The 17,900-nt window shown below is 55.4% G+C and overlaps 1 protein-coding gene across 1 annotated transcript in view; it reads right to left on the reverse strand.

The window, feature by feature from the left end:
* The window catches only part of LRRK1 (leucine rich repeat kinase 1), a 34,963-nt gene extending 22,102 nt beyond the window's left edge, over positions 1-12,861 (reverse strand). The window contains exons 1-13 of the mRNA XM_078861762.1: positions 12,752-12,861; positions 12,210-12,419; positions 11,806-11,918; positions 10,822-11,003; positions 8,632-8,855; positions 8,104-8,234; positions 7,288-7,451; positions 6,724-6,861; positions 3,479-3,609; positions 2,504-2,586; positions 1,627-1,756; positions 754-872; positions 77-309 (exon numbers count right to left, since the gene is read on the reverse strand). Of these exons, the coding sequence (XP_078717888.1) occupies positions 77-309; positions 754-872; positions 1,627-1,756; positions 2,504-2,586; positions 3,479-3,609; positions 6,724-6,861; positions 7,288-7,451; positions 8,104-8,234; positions 8,632-8,855; positions 10,822-10,932 (1,464 nt within the window). The 5' untranslated portion in view covers positions 10,933-11,003; positions 11,806-11,918; positions 12,210-12,419; positions 12,752-12,861. The remainder of the gene's footprint in view (positions 1-76; positions 310-753; positions 873-1,626; positions 1,757-2,503; positions 2,587-3,478; positions 3,610-6,723; positions 6,862-7,287; positions 7,452-8,103; positions 8,235-8,631; positions 8,856-10,821; positions 11,004-11,805; positions 11,919-12,209; positions 12,420-12,751) is intronic.
* Between the last annotated feature and the right edge of the window lie 5,039 nt (positions 12,862-17,900).

Below are 17,900 nucleotides of genomic sequence, written 5' to 3' on the forward strand. Positions count from 1 at the left end.
ACGATAGTTTTCTGCGCAAGCAGCGCAGACCGCGCTGCTTCATCTCCACCGGCGTCGCTCCGAGCGGGAAGCACACCTTGAGGTCGGCGAGGCCCAGGGGCCGCTGCAGGTCCCAGGTGCTGAGCACGATGGGCACGTCGGGGTAGCCGCCCGAGACCGGTGGCGGCGGCGGCTTCCGCCGTTGTCTCAGCGACGAGAGGAGCGACGTCTTCCCCTGGTGCGAGGGGCCAACCACCATGAGCTTGAGGGAGTAGCAGTGCTGCGAGCGGCGCTGCTGGGCCCGCAGGTAGGCCAAGATGCCCGGCGTGCCTGCAGTGGCAACGCGGATTTCATAATAATTATAATAATGCAACAGCAAAATACGCGTCGATATAATAATGACGATAATATTTGTATTTAGAGTTTAACATGCCTCAGAAATTCAAAGTGCTTTACATCGTATCTCATCTCAAGCATTGTAAGGGCACCCCTAGCGGCAGTTATCCCTGCGTGGCACGAGGTGACTTCGGCAGCAGCCTGCAAGAGGGCATGAGGGCATGAGGGCATAAGTCTGCCAGGAGAGGGGAGGGCGATGATGCCGTGTGTAAAACCAATGGAATATTCCGTTCAAACGTTCACTGTACCTTGCAGACAAACATTAAACCAATGATCTTAGCTAAATGAGATTTTCAGGAAACATCCAACTCTGACGAACGTGGAGACATTTATTTGATTGTACGCTCCGAGGGGGGGGTGGCTGTTGTGCCACCGCACCGTTGGGGTCACGTAAGAGGTGAGCAGGGACATTGGAGATCTCCAGCTCGTCGATCTCCAGCAGCCACAGGTTGCCGAGGCTGCCCAGCGCGTGCGGCAGCTCGCGGACGCCCGGGTTCCTGCATCACCACGGTTACCATCACCACGGTTACCATCACCACGGTTACCATCACCACGAGAGGTCGGAACACGCGCAGCGTCTCCTCCCCACAACCTCAAGCCACTCCACGGCAGAGGCACCCGGCTGGGCAGTCGCCTTCCCACTTAGTTCCCGTCCAGCTCCTTGTGGCCTGGGCGAGCTCCCTCCGCCTCCTCGTCGCCCCTCCTTGGCCCTGTCCCTCCTCCCGCTGTCCCACGTCAGCTTCACCGTTTCTTTTACGCGTCACCTTTCTTTGTTGACACCCGACGACGATGACGATGATGCTGGATGCAATCACCAGCGAAACGTCGTACAACATTGGCACTGGCTTACTTGCGTTTCAATGCTCTTGCCCTGGTTTGTGCTGAAATAAACGAATCAATTGTCACCTTTGCTCATGAGACAACTTGATTTAACTTACTATCGGGTAATGGACGGCTACAAGTAAAAATTCACATTACACCTACACGACGATTGAACTCTAAAGAACTTAGTGATGACTCATCGTCGCCTTTGTGTTTGAGATGAGATTTCACCGCGTCAACCCATCTGCGGTTCCTCCTTACGCTTCCAAGTCGCTCTCTCTCCACGACTCGCTCTCTCTCTGGTCGCTCTCTCTCTACGAGTCCCTCTCTGCACACCTGCGAGAGAGAACTGGGCGGTGCCGGTGCGTTCAAAGTTGACATCACGATTGTGTTAGACGTGAACGGTGGCTGACAACCTGCGGGGCGCACCTGGAGAGGTAGAGCTCCTGCAAAGCGAGGAGGGAGCCGATGGAAGAAGGAACGCTGTCCAAAAAGTTGCTGCTCAGGTTGAGGGCTTCCAGCGTGCTCCCCAGAAAGTCCGGTAAGTCCAGAAGCACACCTGCAAAGCGCACAAAAGCATCACAGTGGACACGGCTGTCGCGATTCGACGATTCACCAATTAAAATCGATTCTTACATTCACAACATGTGCCATATTGTGCATCTGCAAATCAGTTGTTTCCCAATAATGTGCCGTCTGCAAACTGCGAATGGACACACTGCAGCCACTTTAGATTCTTCCTGCACGACATTCGTGGCCTTAAAAAATATATAAAAACACAATAGGCGACGTTTCAGACAATGGCCCTTCTTCATAGCGCACAGAGAGGCCAGAGACGTAGAGCCAATCACAAATCAAATTATCGTCCCATACATATTGTGGCAAAGTAACTACGCAGACGATACATCTCCTTCACACGGCCATCCCTCCACACATCCCATCGACCGCATGGTCGTCTGGGAGGAGGTGGTTCGTTACGTCCGTACAAGAAAATGCCTTCCAGAGTCACTGAGACCTCTGCGTGTCAAAAACGGATTCTACATCTCCACTCTTTGACACGCATCTGAAAGAAGTGTTTGTTGTGAATGGCAGCGCCATTGTAAACGTCGAGAGACGACGGCCACACGGGACGGCGCTAGCCGGGCCCCCTCGAGGAGCGCTGGGATCCAGCAAAACGTGGCGAGGGCAATTCCTGGATCCCCCTCAGCTTAGTCCACGAAGCAGATTAGCAACGTAAATATCATAGCCACTTGAAGCTACGTTAGCTACGGTGTCTGCTGCTGCTGCTGCTGGGCGATGCTCACACCTTCCGTTGGGTGTCTCAGCTTCCTGGTGATGAACGCGACGAGCCGGTTCCTGCTCCCGCTGCCGCCGCTGCCGCTGCTCCTGCTGCCGGAGTTCACCGCCACGGCAGAGATCAACGCTGGGTCACGTTCACCGCCACGGCTAAAGCAGGACGCACCACCGCGGTCCGGCCGTCCACCGCTAACCGGCCGCGGCGAGCGAGCGAGGGTTGAACGCTTCCCGGCGCTCGCCGCTCGTTGGAGAGGTCCACGGTTGGAATCCGGCGGTCCGCGCCGGTTTTTGGCATGGAGCACGTAAACCGAACACGACTCCGCACCGCCGTCCACTTCACAGCAGCAGCAACAGCAGCAGGCACCATCGGTGCACCATCGGTGCCTGCTGCTGTTGCTGCTTATTATAAGGCAACCACACAAAACTGTGGTTGCCTTATAATAAGTTAGTACAATGGTTTTAGCACTACTAGAATAGAACCTTAATACTACAGTGCATGCATAAAGGGCTGAAGAAGAATTACAGCATTCCTCTCTACGAGTTTTCTTTCTTTGTTTTTTGCAAATGCCCTTGACGTTAAATAATTAATTGAGAAGGTGACTCTTGAGGGTTTATGGATCTGTGTACGAGTCTACGGATCTATGTGCGAGTCTACGGGTCTGTGTGCGAGTCTATGGGTCTGTGTGTGAGTCTACGGGTCTCTGTGTGAGTCTACGGGTCTCTGTGTGAATCTACGGGTCTGTGTGTGAGTCTACGTGTTCTGTGCAAGTGTACAGGTCTCTGTGCGAGTCTACGAGGTGTCTGAGTGATCGCATGTCCACTGTGATTCTATGGCTCTCTGTGTGAACTCTGTCAACGTTCTCTGAGGGCACGAGTGGTTCACACTCCCTGTGCTCTGAAGCCAGCAGCTGGATTCACAACTTGGACATCGGATTTGAGTCGCTACTCAACTCAAATGAATAAGGAGGAAGCAGCGGCAGCACACCTGAACAAAGATGGTTGCTTGCCAATGTAGTTTTGTGACAAGTCGAGGGTCTGCAGCTTGCAGCACGTCCACATCCGCGCAGGAGGAATGCCCAGCAGATGATTATCAGAGAGATTCAAACTCTGCAACTCCTGTGCACAAATGTTGGACAGTGGGGAAATGATTATCCGACATGCAGCAGGATTTCGCAAACAATGTCACATGTCATAGTTGATCTTTGGGTCAGATCGCCTCAGTACAATGTCTGTCGTACACCAGTGGCGGCTCCTGCAAAATCTCTCAGGGGGGGCAAATGTCTGGATGATTGATAAGGATAAGGTCCACCCATGCAAAGGATAAATTAACAGCTTAAGCATGTAAAGGCAACTTCACTTCTTTAATATTAATGAAAAATAAAGTGACTCTTACAATACATCTTGTTTGTTTCTATACTCACTATTAAAACAAACCACTCAAGTTTCTTTTATTAAAGATTCTACTAGGTGGCGACAAATTATATTGTTGGATGAAACGTGCTTACGTATGATGATGTAAGCACGTATGATGACGTAAGCACGTTAGGGCGAGCCCTCCCGGAAGCCATAGAGAATGCATTGCAGCGCCCCCATTCGAAAAAAAACATCTTTGAATGTAAGTCTATGGGACCACTCGGGGCGATTCTCAGCTGGAGGGAAATCGCCCAAAAAGAGGCGGTACTCCACAGAACGTAGCATGACGCTGATTGGACTATATCCAGAGGCACAGTGACGGCTAGCGTGACTCTGTGGTTGAATGACATTGGTGGTGCGTCGCCCAATCGCCCTAATGAAGAAACCGCCCCTGTCATACACCCTCCTCCACCCGACATGGTCGATTAATACAGGTGCCACGTGATGAAGAATCGTGGTCGGTGTATTGCCGCGTCAGCAGCAGCACCACCGATGTGGCGTTGGAGAGCGCGCAGCGTTTAACGCCACACCGGCGGGACTGCTCCTCCTGGAGCAGTCGGGGTGATTGGTGATCCTGCACTCACCGATTCACTCCGCCCACCTCACTCACCGGCGGTCAGCCGCCTCATTATCGCTCTTCTACCGCTACTACTAGCTTGATTGGCGTTCCCGTGAACCTCACTCGTTGATTCCTCCACCCTCGGTTCTACCAGACACCGACTGTGTCGTCTCATCCACCACACTGAGAGTCACAAATCACCCACTCATCCACACTGCAGGTCACAACCACCAACTCATCCACTCACACAACAACCGCCATTCGCCACTAAGTGGTGGTGACGTCACCACGATGCTTGTGCCAGGCCATGTGCACCTTGACGCCACGTGAAGTGTCGAACGGCCGCTGGCAGGAGGTCACGGGGCAGTCCTAGGTGCCATGGGTCGACTGACACCAACTCACCCGCTCACTCACCCACCCACTCACCACACTGCGGATCACAGCCACACACTCACCCACCCACTCACCCACTCACACACCAACTCACCCGCTCACTCACCCACCACACTGCAGATCACAGCCACACACTCACACACCCACTCACCCACTCACCCACCCACTCACCCACCCACTCACCCACTCACCCACCCACTCACCCACTCACCCACCCACTCACACACGCACCCACCCACCCACTCACTCACCATACTGTGGGTCACACCCACCCACCTACTCACTCACCCACTCACCCACTCACCCACACACCCACCCACCCACCCACCCACTCACCCACCCACCCACTCACCCACCCACCCACCCACTCACCACACTGTGGGTCACACCCACCCACCTACTCACACACCCACTCACCCACTCACCCACACACCCACCCACCCACTCACCCACCCACCCACACACCCACCCACCCACTCACTCACTCACCCACTCACCCACCCACCCACTCACCCACCCACCCACACACGCACCCACCCACCCACTCACTCACCACACTGTGGGTCACACCCACCCACCTACTCACACACCCACACACCCACCCACCCACACACCCACCCACCCACCCACACACCCACCCACCCACCCACCCACCCACCCACCCACCCACCCACTCACCCACCCACCCACCCACCCACTCACCCACCCACCCACCCACTCACCCACTCGCCCACCCACTCACCCACTCGCCCACCCACCCACACACCCACCCACACACCCGCCCACCCACTCACCCGCCCACTCACCCACCCGCCCACTCACCCACCCGCCCACACACCCACCCACCCACACACCCACCCACCCACCCACACACTCACCCACACACCCACTCACCCACACACCCACTCACCCACACACCCACTCACCCACACACCCACCCACCCACCCACCCACTCACTCACCCACCCACCCACCCACTCACCCACTCACCCACTCACCCACTCACCCACCCACTCACCCACCCACCCACTCACCCACCCACCCACTCACCCACTCACCCACCCACCCACTCACCCACCCACCCACTCACCCACTCACTCACCCACCCACCCACCCACTCACCCACCCACCCACTCACCCACTCACCCACCCACACACCCACCCACCCACTCACCCACCCACCCACACACCCACTCACCCACCCACACACCCACTCACCCACCCACTCACCCACCCACCCACACACCCACCCACTCACCCACTCACCCACTCACTCACCCACCCACCCACACACCCACCCACTCACCCACCCACCCACCCACCCACTCACCCACCCACTCACCCACCCACCCACTCACCCACCCACCCACTCACCCACTCACCCACCCACACGCCCACCCACCCACTCACCCACCCACCCACTCGCCCACCCACTCACCCACCCGCTCACCCACTCGCCCACCCACTCACCCACCCACTCACCCACTCACCCACACACCCACCCACCCACTCACCCACCCACCCACCCACACACCCACCCACTCGCCCACCCACTCCCCCACCCACCCACACACCCACCCACCCACCCACTCACCCACCCACCCACTCACCCACCCACTCACCCACTCACCCACTCGCCACACTGCGTCACAGCGCTTCTCTTTCTGCTTCTTCCCTCGCACCGCTCCATTTTGTGATTCCCTCCCATTCGTCTCTTTCCCCCCAAGCGCTCACAATAACCTCGGTTCAATTTCACGAAACGCGTCACACTCTCTCTTCTCCGTGACAACTCTGACGGTGCTGTTTGTCTCTGGCCGCTTGGCGTTTCGGGCCGTCGGGCCGCGCGTTGCTCATCGGGGCCGCACCGTGAGCTGGAGGATGGACGCTGGGAGCTCGGCGAGGGCGTTGTTGCTGAGGTCGAGCTCCTGCAGGGTGCTCTCCCAGTGCAGCTGGAAGCTCTCCCCAATCTCCTCCAGCTGGTTGTGAGTCGCCTTCAGCTGCACCTGCGCGTGGATAACGGGAGACGACTCCTCATTGGTAAGGGAGACGTACGACGATTCCTCGTTGATACCTGGGATAGGCCCCGTCATGATCCGGGCCAGTTTTTGTCGTGTGAACCCTCCACCACCCGATGTAAAGCCGAACAAGTGAAGGTCAAAAAACCTGAAAGTCCCTGTTCTGACCAGAAGAAGCTCGAGGCGGTTTCGAGCGGCGCGTCGAATCCAATCGCAAAATGGCGGTGGTGAGAATCGTCGTCACGTGTCTCGTGTCTCGTGTCACGTGTCTCTCGTCTCGTGTCTCTCGTCTCTCGTCTCGTGTCTCGTGTCTCGCGTCTCGTGTCTCGTCGTCTCATGTTTCGCCTCTCGTGTCTCGTGTCACGTGTCTCGTGTCTCTCGTCGCGTATGACGGACACCGAAGTGGTGACGCACCAGCGGACAGTGCCACGCCGGCGGGAATGCCTTGAGCTGATTGTGAGACACGTTGAGGCAGCGCAGTCCGTTGAGGAGCTGCAGGACTTCCTTGCGCAGCCCCCCCAGCTGATTGTACGACAGGTTCAGCACCTCCAGGTCTCTGCACTGCACCAGCCCCAGGGCTGTGCTCACACACGGCAGGCACGTCCCACGAGGCACCTCGAACCAACACGCGATGCGCATCATCATCATCGATGGGCCACCATCGATCCCCTTCTGGATGAAGGCGCCCCAAGCTAGCTGCCCGCCACCTCCCGTTGCGCTGCGAAGAGCTTCTCGTGATCGTCAGACCGGGAGGCCAATGGCCACGTTGTGAAGGAGAGCCTGGGATCCAGTGCTGCCACTGAATAACTCAGTGGAGTCCACATTCACTTACGAGACAAACATTTCACAGTCTGCCGAAAAAATTATGATCGATGATACATGTTCTTCTGCTTGTTTACCCAGAAAAGCCTCACTGAGTCTCAAGACACTTTTTTCAGGAGAGTCCTGCCAAGTTTTCACAGGAAGGGGGAGGGTGGGGGCGATATTGCTACTGTGCAATCCAAATTGAGTAATTTGCAAGTACAGTAATTGTGTGTTTTAGTATTGTCATATTGGACAATACCAGCTACATTGTATGAAAGAGACCCGAGTTGGGAGTTGAACCCACACCCCCCGTCTTGGTGCGGGGCATGAGTGTCTGCACTGCGTCACCCTGCCGCCCTCCCTGGCGTGGACGCTGATGTTGACTCTGCGGCTACTCCCGGAGCTGTAACCCACTGTGTGCATCACCTGCTCTCTCGGGGCAGCCAAACTCGCTCAGCTGATTGTGGGAGAGGTTCAGAGTCTTGAGGTTGGTCAGCAGGAACACCTCAGCAGGCAGGGAGAAGATGCAATTCATGGAGAGGTTGATTTCGGTCAACCTAGCCAATAGTGGTGCACAAGGTGATTCGGGAAAAAGAAACGTGAAGTTAGATCAATCTTTAAATTATTACACTTCATCGAGAAGTCATCCACTACTCCCCTTACTCACTCCCCATCCCTCTTGACCCCGCTGAGCCACGGGATATCACAACCAACGTCGCACCACACGGACGCCCGCTCCACACCCCGCGAGCATGGCCACCCCTCTCCCTCCCCGCCGCCCGCACCCCGAAGCCGCGTTAACTCTGAGAAGCGCCATTCCTCTGCGTCATTCGTTGAACTTAATGCTCTCGAGTGACCTGGGACGACCAGGCAGCGTTCATTAAAACGTCTCTCATATCCCCCGAGAGCGGTGAATTCACAACGAAGACGGCGCACGTCCCCAGGATCCCTCACCCAGTGCAGAAGATCTGCTGAGGTGTAACGCTGGGGAAACACGTCAGCTGATTGGAGGAGGCGTCGAAAGCGCGGAGCATTTTCAGACCCCATGGCACCAAGGGCGGAAGTTCCTCCAGAAGGTTTTGAGACAAGTCCATCTCGACGAGGCTCTGGCTGATTTCAGCAATCCAGGAGATCTTCAGATTCTGCAGTTTCAAGCGCGACCATTTCACCACCAAGCCCTGAAAGTGAAAATATATGAGCACGTCAAAACGCGATCCAGTTATTTACTTCAAAGGGTACGTCAACTAATTATCAAGCATTCCAAATGTACCACACGTCCCACACTGCTTGGATGTTGACGCTTTTTCAGGAGTATCCTGCATTGGGATGTTTGGCCGATGGGAACCGAAGAACCCGGAAGAAACCCGCACAGCAAAGGGGGAGAACATAAAGACACCACACGGAGAGACACACGGAGAGACACACGGAGAGACACACAGAGAGACGCACGGAGAGACACCACACGGAGAGACACCACACGGAGAGACACCACACAGAGAGACGCAAGGAGAGACACCACACGGAGAGACACCACACGGAGAGACACCACACAGAGAGATGCACGAGTCAGGAATCGTAAAGCCCGATGTTTATAAAGTCGGCAATGGCCCTTGCTTGAAGTGTTATTTTGGTCATTTCATGCTGCTACGCTGTGCAAGAGTAACGTTTCATTTCCCCATCACATTGTTCGGAGCGCAGCAGGACCGTCAGCTGTTTTTTCGCAGCGTCCCCGAGCAATGACGCGCACCGTCACGGTACGGCCCGGCACACAAACTATAACTCGCAAGGCATGACTTGCATTTTACTCGTGAAGATATCAACGTTTATATATGTATATATCTTTAACAACAGCTGCAGACATAACTGCGTGGCTATTACAACTTTGACGGTGCCGTTTGTTGCTGGCCCTTCCACGTTTCGGCCCTTTGAGGCTGCGCTCAGCGACTGCGTCGACTTGTTTCAACTCGTTCTGCAGTGCTCTCGCCAAAGCAGGATCTCGCAAACGACTGCAGTTTGTGTTATTTTTTTACATTCATAAAAACGTGCACATCGACTTCCCTTTGGCAATCCACTACTGCATGACGACTTCTTCACTCCGGGAGGGTCATGTGAGTTATTTGACCATACTTCACCACGCTGGTCAGTAGGGGTTGGTGAAGGCGGGGAGCGTAGATGCAGTGTAGTGTACGGTACAACAATGCGCTGTGCTGCAATGCCGTTCCTGCTGCCCAAAACGGCGCCTGCGCAGCTTCTGTTTACCCCCCGGTGCTCGCCCATCCAAGTCCCATCCAGGCTCCACCCTGCTGAGGTTGCGAACTGTTATGGAGTGGGCCACGTGGCGGGCCCAATTAGTCAAAGGTCGTGCGTTAAGGTCACCTCCACGATTGATTCTTTAAATATCTCGGCTGGTATGTATCTCTTGTGCTCTAGCTGTACATTTTAATGCTTGCAAAGCTCACCGGCTGGCAGAGTTTGTGAATGCGTCTCAGCGAATTAAATAAACGGCAGCCAATTAAACTTAAGTTACCGTGGCAGGGCTCGATTTTCCCTTCGTAACTGGAAATGTTTTGCTGCAGGTGGCCGTTACAAATGTTGTGTACTCTTGTTAATTTTCAATAAAATAAAATACTTCCCCTGGCACCGTAACAGTGAAATGTGCAAATCCGCTGAGCCGACAAGTGGCTCAATGGGCTACGCAGCGAGCTGCCGTGTCCCACCCATTTTAGAAACGTCGGATTTTTGTTCACAGCACTGTATATGGGTGCGACAGCATTCGTAGCCTGTGAAATCAACGAATGTCGTGCGATCATCCTCACTTGTTGCAATGGCGAACGCATTTCTAACTTCACACGGACACGTTGAGGGAGGTATTGACACACAGAGGGAAACCATCCAACCCTCGATTGTGACATCTACCCGGGATCGTCTCCCGTATCCGCAATTCCAGAGAAGATCCCAGGCAAGGATTATTCATTATCGTGAAGCTCGCCACGAGAGGGAGAAGCGTGTGCAATCTGAATGTGGGCTCGTGGCGGGCATGGCCCTGCAGGGAAGGTCGACGCCTTTGCCTCCCTCGTCTGGTGACGGCCAAGAGGTCAGGGCCCGTGACCAAGCTCCGTGCCTTCGGTCGTTTGCGGGACTTACATTTTCTTCGTCACCATCGATCTCCGACGCACGATCAGAGGCATCTTCCGCCACGGACGCCTCCTCCTCCTCCTCCTCCAGTGGAGCCGCCATCCCCGGCTCGGCGTTCATCCTCACGTCGCCCGCTGAGGCCACGGCCTTGCGATGCGCAGCAGCTCCAGCCGCGGCAGCCTCCAGCTCGGCTGTGAGACACGAGGCCGTCACCAATCAGACTAAAATCACGCAGAGATATTCGCAGCCAATCATTCATAATTATGATTTTTGAGTTAGGGGATGTGATGATTTGGCCAAATTTGTGTAGTTAAGACCCTACGCCACTCGACACAGCAACACACACAAAATACAAGTACATTCCTTAACACATCCCATCAGCCAAACAGCGTTCCGGGCAGCGCGCAACCCCACGGAGCGACATGGCAGCATCGTAAATCTCCGGGCCGGGTTAGTCGCTCAACGTCTCATCGGCAAGGGTCAGGCCCGCTCGAGCCAACGCTGGTGAACTGAACGAGATGCCCAAAGCCATGCGTGGAGGGGTGCGTCTGTGAAGGGGACTTGGGGTCTGGCGTCAGCGGAGGGCAACGGCAAAGCGCCGAGGGCACCTCGTGGAGTCCCTCCAAGGTGCCTGCACTTCCCGCGAGAGCGGACGTGGCGACGCATCCCGCCGCACCGCTGCACCGAGAGAGAAGCAGCCGTGCACTGTGGCGTGAGGAGTGTGCCTAGAGCAGTGGTTCTTCTTCACCTTGACTGCAGCCTTGCACCCCCTTGGTTTGCATTCTGACCACAAGCATTGTGGTTAACGCAGACATGATTCCTTGTAAAAGATTTCAGTTTGGTGTTTTAACATCTTAACACCTGTTTTGTTGCCAGAAAGAACTGGGAAACCCTATTATCAATGTATAATGTTATTAAATACGTAGGGTTAATGAAACAAAGTAAGTTGCAACTTAACGTGCCCCGTGATCAATTTGTGTTTAGACCATTCACCTTCTCAAAACCTCTGGCGTGTCTCGCTGCCCCAGGCGGTGCGTGCGCCCCAGGCTGAGAAGAAGAAGAAGAGCCGCTGGCCTCGAGTGACGGTGGCACGCAGCTGCGGCCAGCTGCAACACGACGCGTGGAACGCACGAGAGCTCCCTTCAGACGTGGCCCTACTGCGGTGTGACTAGTAACAGCACAGACGGCGTTCACTCAGCACCATCAGCCGACAGCTCCACCCTGGCAGGGCGCGGGGTTGGTGCTGCGGCGCCAGTGGTGCCCCAGCGCAGAGAACAGACTCGTCACGCGCCAGGGCCGCCGTGTCACTACAGCCGTCACGCCAACTCCTCGCAGCAGCAGCAACACGCGACTCTCACCTGCGTCTCACAACAGCAGCAGCAGCACGTGACCCTCACCTGCGAGACGCAGCTTTACCCGCATCTCGACATCGCGAGCCGCATCTCCCGCGTGGCTCGCTGGCGCGGGGCGGATTACTTCACCAGCTCCTCCATCCTCCTCCACACGCGACACCTCGAGACTGCGAGTGGCCGGCGGTCCGCTCCCCTCCACCACCGAGTTCCACCACCGAGTTCCACCCCGTCCGCGTCACGGCTCTCGGCGACCGTCTGCGCTGCGGGGAGAGGCCGAGTGATGGGCCGACATGGTGGTGGGTGGTGGCGGCGGTGATGCAGAAGAGAAGGGGAAGTCCAAAGGGCTGCAACTGCTGCATCCTGGACAGCGACTTCCCCATTGCAGCGCGACCCCCCCCCCCTCGCGTTGTGGGTACAGTGTCAGACACTCTGCCCACCGGATGGGAAACCGGTTTCGCCGTTCATTTGCCGCACGTGCTGATCGAAATGTCTCCGAGCGAGTGTCACAAGTTTTACCGAAAAGGTTCTGTAATAATGAGGGAGGGGGGGTGTCGTGATGGGAGTTGTGGAATGGGAGAGGGGGGCACCTCGTGGCCGGCTGGGGAGCTCCGTGCGCTGCTGCTGCTGCTCGTGGTGTGCAAACCCCGGGGTGGAACGGATGGGGGAGCGGAACGGATGGGGGAGCGGAACGGATGGGGGAGCGGAACGGATGGGGGAGCGGAACGGATGGGGGAGCGGAACGGATGGGGGAGCGGAACGGATGGGGGAGCGGAACGGATGGGGGAGCGGAACGGATGGGGGAGCGGAACGGATGGGGGAGCGGAACGGATGGGGGAGCGGAACGGATGGGGGAGCGGAACGGATGAACGAAGCCGACCTGCTGCGTGACGCCACCACACCAACTATTTGCTTCAATAGAATAACTTTCTACGGAACCTTTTAGCCGTATCAAATTCATGAGACAAACAAGAGCATTAAAACATATAAGAGTATTTCCCCCCCTTTCTGGCAATAAAACAGGTGTTAAGATGTTCAAACACCAAACTGTATTGGTGCTTGCCAGCGTGTTTGTGTCTATGGTGTATTGCCATAACTATTTATTTGATCACTCGCGTGCAATTAGCGGTAGAACAGATGGACAGACGACAACTGAGTTTGGCAGCAGCGTTCATGAAATACATTTTGTGCTGCAGTATTGCAATGTAAACACTTGTGTGTGTGCTGTGCACTCTATGAACATGACCTGCAGATCGGAATTATTCCCGTAATTGCTTCGATTCTGCTCAGTAGTGTGGTTATGCTTTTTTATAGCTTTTGTTAAAAATTAATTAAACAATTCACGTTTAAAGTTAATATACGCGAGTTATATTAACTTCCTTAGCCAACCGAGTGTCACGGTTGGCTACGTACGGTGCGAAAAAAGTTCAACGTAAGTAATAGCGGTCACTTTTAATAATGTTCGAGAAGCAGCAAATATAAATTACGGGTGATATTGCAGTAAATCTGAAAAATTCTATCGAAAAATTGTTCAGCTCATGATTATTAATGGGGGGGGGGGGGGGTGCCCCATGTGGCGTGACGTCACGCGCGGGACGGACAGACATTTATTGGTGACAATAGGAGGTGATCTTACACATTGAGGCACTTCACTACGCGGCCATAGTCGCCTCAGGAGGAGGAGGTGGAGATGGTGGTGGTGGAAGAGGAGGTGGTGGTGGTCGTGGAAGAGGTGGAGGTGGTGGAGGAGGAGGTGGAGGAAGCGGAGGAGGGCGACTCGCATCTGTACCGGGCAGCGTGCAGGGGGCAGCAGCGGGAAAGCCTGGAGGGCCTTCTTGCTCGCGCACTCCCCCACGCGCCCGCAATCACCCGCACACTACCACACTCATCACACCCATCACACACTACCACACACAACCACACTCATCACACCCATCACACACTACCACACTCATCACACCCATCACACACTACCACACTCATCACACCCATCACACACTACCACACACAACCACACTCATCACACCCATCACACACAACCACACTCATCATACACAACCACAGTCATCATACACAACCACAGTCATCATACACAACCACAGTCATCACACCAATCACACACAACCACAGTCATCATACACAACCACACTCATCACACCCATCACACACAACCACACTCATCATACACAACCACAGTCATCATACACAACCACAGTCATCATACACAACCACAGTCATCACACCCATCACACACAACCACACTCATCATACACAACCACAGTCATCACACCCATCACACACAACCACACTCATCATACACAACCACACTCATCACACCCATCACACACAACCACACTCATCATACACTACCACACTCATCACACCCATCACACACAACCACACTCATCATACACAACCACACTCATCACACCCATCACACGCAACCACACTCATCATACACAACCACAGTCATCACACCCATCACACACTACCACACTCATCACAGTCATCACACACAACCACACTCATCACACCCATCACACACAACCACACTCATCATACACAACCACACTCATCACACCCATCACACACAACCACACTCATCATACACAACCACAGTCATCACACCCATCACACACTACCACACTCATCACAGTCATCACACACAACCACACTCATCACACCCATCACACACAACCACAGTCATCATACACAACCACAGTCATCACACCCATCACACGCAACCACACTCATCATACACAACCACACTCATCACACCCATCACACACAACCACAGTCATCACACCCATCACACACAACCACAGTCATCACACCCATCACACGCAACCACACCCATCACACACAACCACAGTCATCACACCCATCACACACAACCACACTCATCACACACACAACCACAGTCATCACACACAACCACAGTCATCACACCCATCACACGCAACCACACTCATCATACACAACCACACTCATCACACCCATCACACACAACCACAGTCATCACACCCATCACACACAACCACACTCATCATACACAACCACAGTCATCATACACAACCACAGTCATCACACCCATCACACACAACCACACTCATCATACACAACCACACTCATCATACACAACCACAGTCATCACACCCATCACACACAACCACACTCATCATACACAACCACAGTCATCATACACAACCACAGTCATCACACCCATCACACACAACCACACTCATCATACACAACCACACTCATCATACACAACCACAGTCATCACACCCATCACACACAACCACACTCATCACACCCATCACACACAACCACTTATCACACTCATGATACCCATCACACACCATCTTACTCATTCCCATTACACACTCATCATACACCATCACACCCATCATACACCAGAGCGGGATGTTTTGTAATCTTTCCCAAACCTTTTTTAAACTATTTAACTGCCGATCTCGGCTTCAAAACTGTACGGAGCTGGACATTGCCATTCTCGAGCAGCGTGTTCAGCCTCACGCTCATTTGGTTGATTCGGCGTTTAACAGTTTTCGATGTAAACTCTCAAGTCCCCTGTGCTGCTTTACTACTGCCACGGCTACCTGCCGGCATCACGCTGCAGCAAGTGGCCCCTGGCTTGGAAGAGCTCACAGAGGCAGCGATTCCCAGACGTGGCGCTGCGAGGCGCGCTGCCTCCGCGCGAGTTCAGCCCCCACCCCCACCCAGAGGCCGTGACGCCAGGGGGTCTGCTGGGGATAAACAAGAGCCAGCTGCCATCGCCTGATGCCAGCAATGCGCAGCAGCAGCAGCATCGCCATCGTCGGTGGTGTCATCATTGCCTGTGGGGGTGACTGCGTGAGCACTGCGAGTCCACAGCGCGTGCGTCACCACGCGCCTCGTGGCAGGCCGGGAGTGCCAGTTCGCACGCGCGCTCAGGGGTGGCAGCGTGCCCGCGTGTGGTCACGTGAGCGTGCCCGTGTGTGTGTCACGTCAGCGTGCCCGTGTGTGGTCACGTGAGCGTGCCCGCGTGTGGTCACGTGAGCGTGCCCGTGTGTGTGTCACGTCAGCGTGCCCGTGTGTGGTCACGTCAGCGTGCCCGTGTGTGTGTCACGTCAGCGTGCCCGCGTGTGGTCACGTGAGCGTGCCCGTGTGTGTGTCACGTCAGCGTGCCCGTGTGTGTGTCACGTCAGCGTGCCCGTGTGTGGTCACGTGAGCGTGCCCGTGTGTGTGTCACGTCAGCGTGCCCGTGTGTGGTCACGTGAGCGTGCCCGTGTGTGGTCACGTGAGCGTGCCCGTGTGTGTGTCACGTCAGCGTGCCCGTGTGTGGTCACGTGAGCGTGCCCGTGTGTGGTCACGTCATCGTGCCCGTGTGTGTGTCACGTCCGCGTGCCCGTGTGTGTGTCACGTGAGCGTGCCCGTGTGTGGTCACGTGAGCGTGCCCGTGTGTGTGTCACGTCAGCGTGCCCGTGTGTGTGTCACGTGAGCGTGCCCGTGTGTGTGTCACGTGAGCGTGCCCGTGTGTGTGTCACGTGAGCGTGCCCGTGTGTGTGTCACGTCAGCGTGCCCGTGTGTGTGTCACGTGAGCGTGCCCGTGTGTGTGTCACGTGAGCGTGCCCGTGTGTGGTCACGTGAGCGTGCCCGTGTGTGGTCACGTGAGCGTGCCCGTGTGTGTGTCACGTCAGCGTGCCCGTGTGTGGTCACGTGAGCGTGCCCGTGTGTGGTCACGTCATCGTGCTCGTGTGTGGTCACGTGAGCGTGCTCGTGTGTGGTCACGTCAGCATGCCCCCAGGCCGCTCTTCTGGCAATGCCAACTTGACACATTGGCGCTGCCGCTAACCGCATGAGCTGGTCGTCTTGGACGCGAATACGACGACTTGTGTTTGGAAGCAGCAGCGGCGGCAGCGGCTCTCTGGAAATCAATATCCGTGAGTGGTCCCGCATCAGCGTTGGCGAGGTCACACATTGTCGAGGTGTGACACCACCAGAGGGCCCACGGTGCCTCTCGCCCTTCGGACCCAGTGAGTGGCCCGTACCGCGCCCACGCGGCCCACGCGGCCCACGCCACATCTCGTCACCTCTGATGGGCAGTGCACAGCAGCGAGCCGCCTCAACACCCAAACCACAGAGTGGGAGGCTCGGCCGGCCGGCCGGGCTGGGTGGGTGGCAGAGGTGTGGACTCGAGTCATGTGACTTGGACTCGAGTCAGACTCGAGTCATGAATTTGATGACTTGCGACTCGACTTGGACTTGCATAACAATGACTTTGTCCCACCTATGAGATGTGGACTCGAGTCATGTGACTTGGACTCGAGTCAGACTCGAGTCATGAATTTGATGACTTGCGACTCGACTTGGACTTGCATAACAATGACTTTGTCCCACCTCTGGTGGGTGGTGATCACGAAGCGTGCGGGAAGCCTCACGGCCCCATCACCGCCCTGCTGGGGATCTTTCGCCTTCCATCAATTGACTATTACTTCTTTAAAGCCACCTTAAAATCACCGTGTGTGTACCCCCTACATCCACTACCCTGCATTGAAGTATCAAAACAATGCCAGTAAAATGGTAATTCCGTAAATATACAACCATGCGTATTGTAGCACATTTCATTTCCATCTGTAAATGTCAGGCTCAACGGGTGACTTGTGAAGATGTTTTGTTTTACTCAATGCCATGACTATGGCATTGCCATTACGACGAGTGGAAGTGAATCCCCTAAAA

This window comes from Lampetra fluviatilis, chromosome 12, assembly GCF_964198595.1.
Source record: "Lampetra fluviatilis chromosome 12, kcLamFluv1.1, whole genome shotgun sequence".
Taxonomy (NCBI): Eukaryota; Metazoa; Chordata; class Hyperoartia; order Petromyzontiformes; family Petromyzontidae; genus Lampetra; species Lampetra fluviatilis.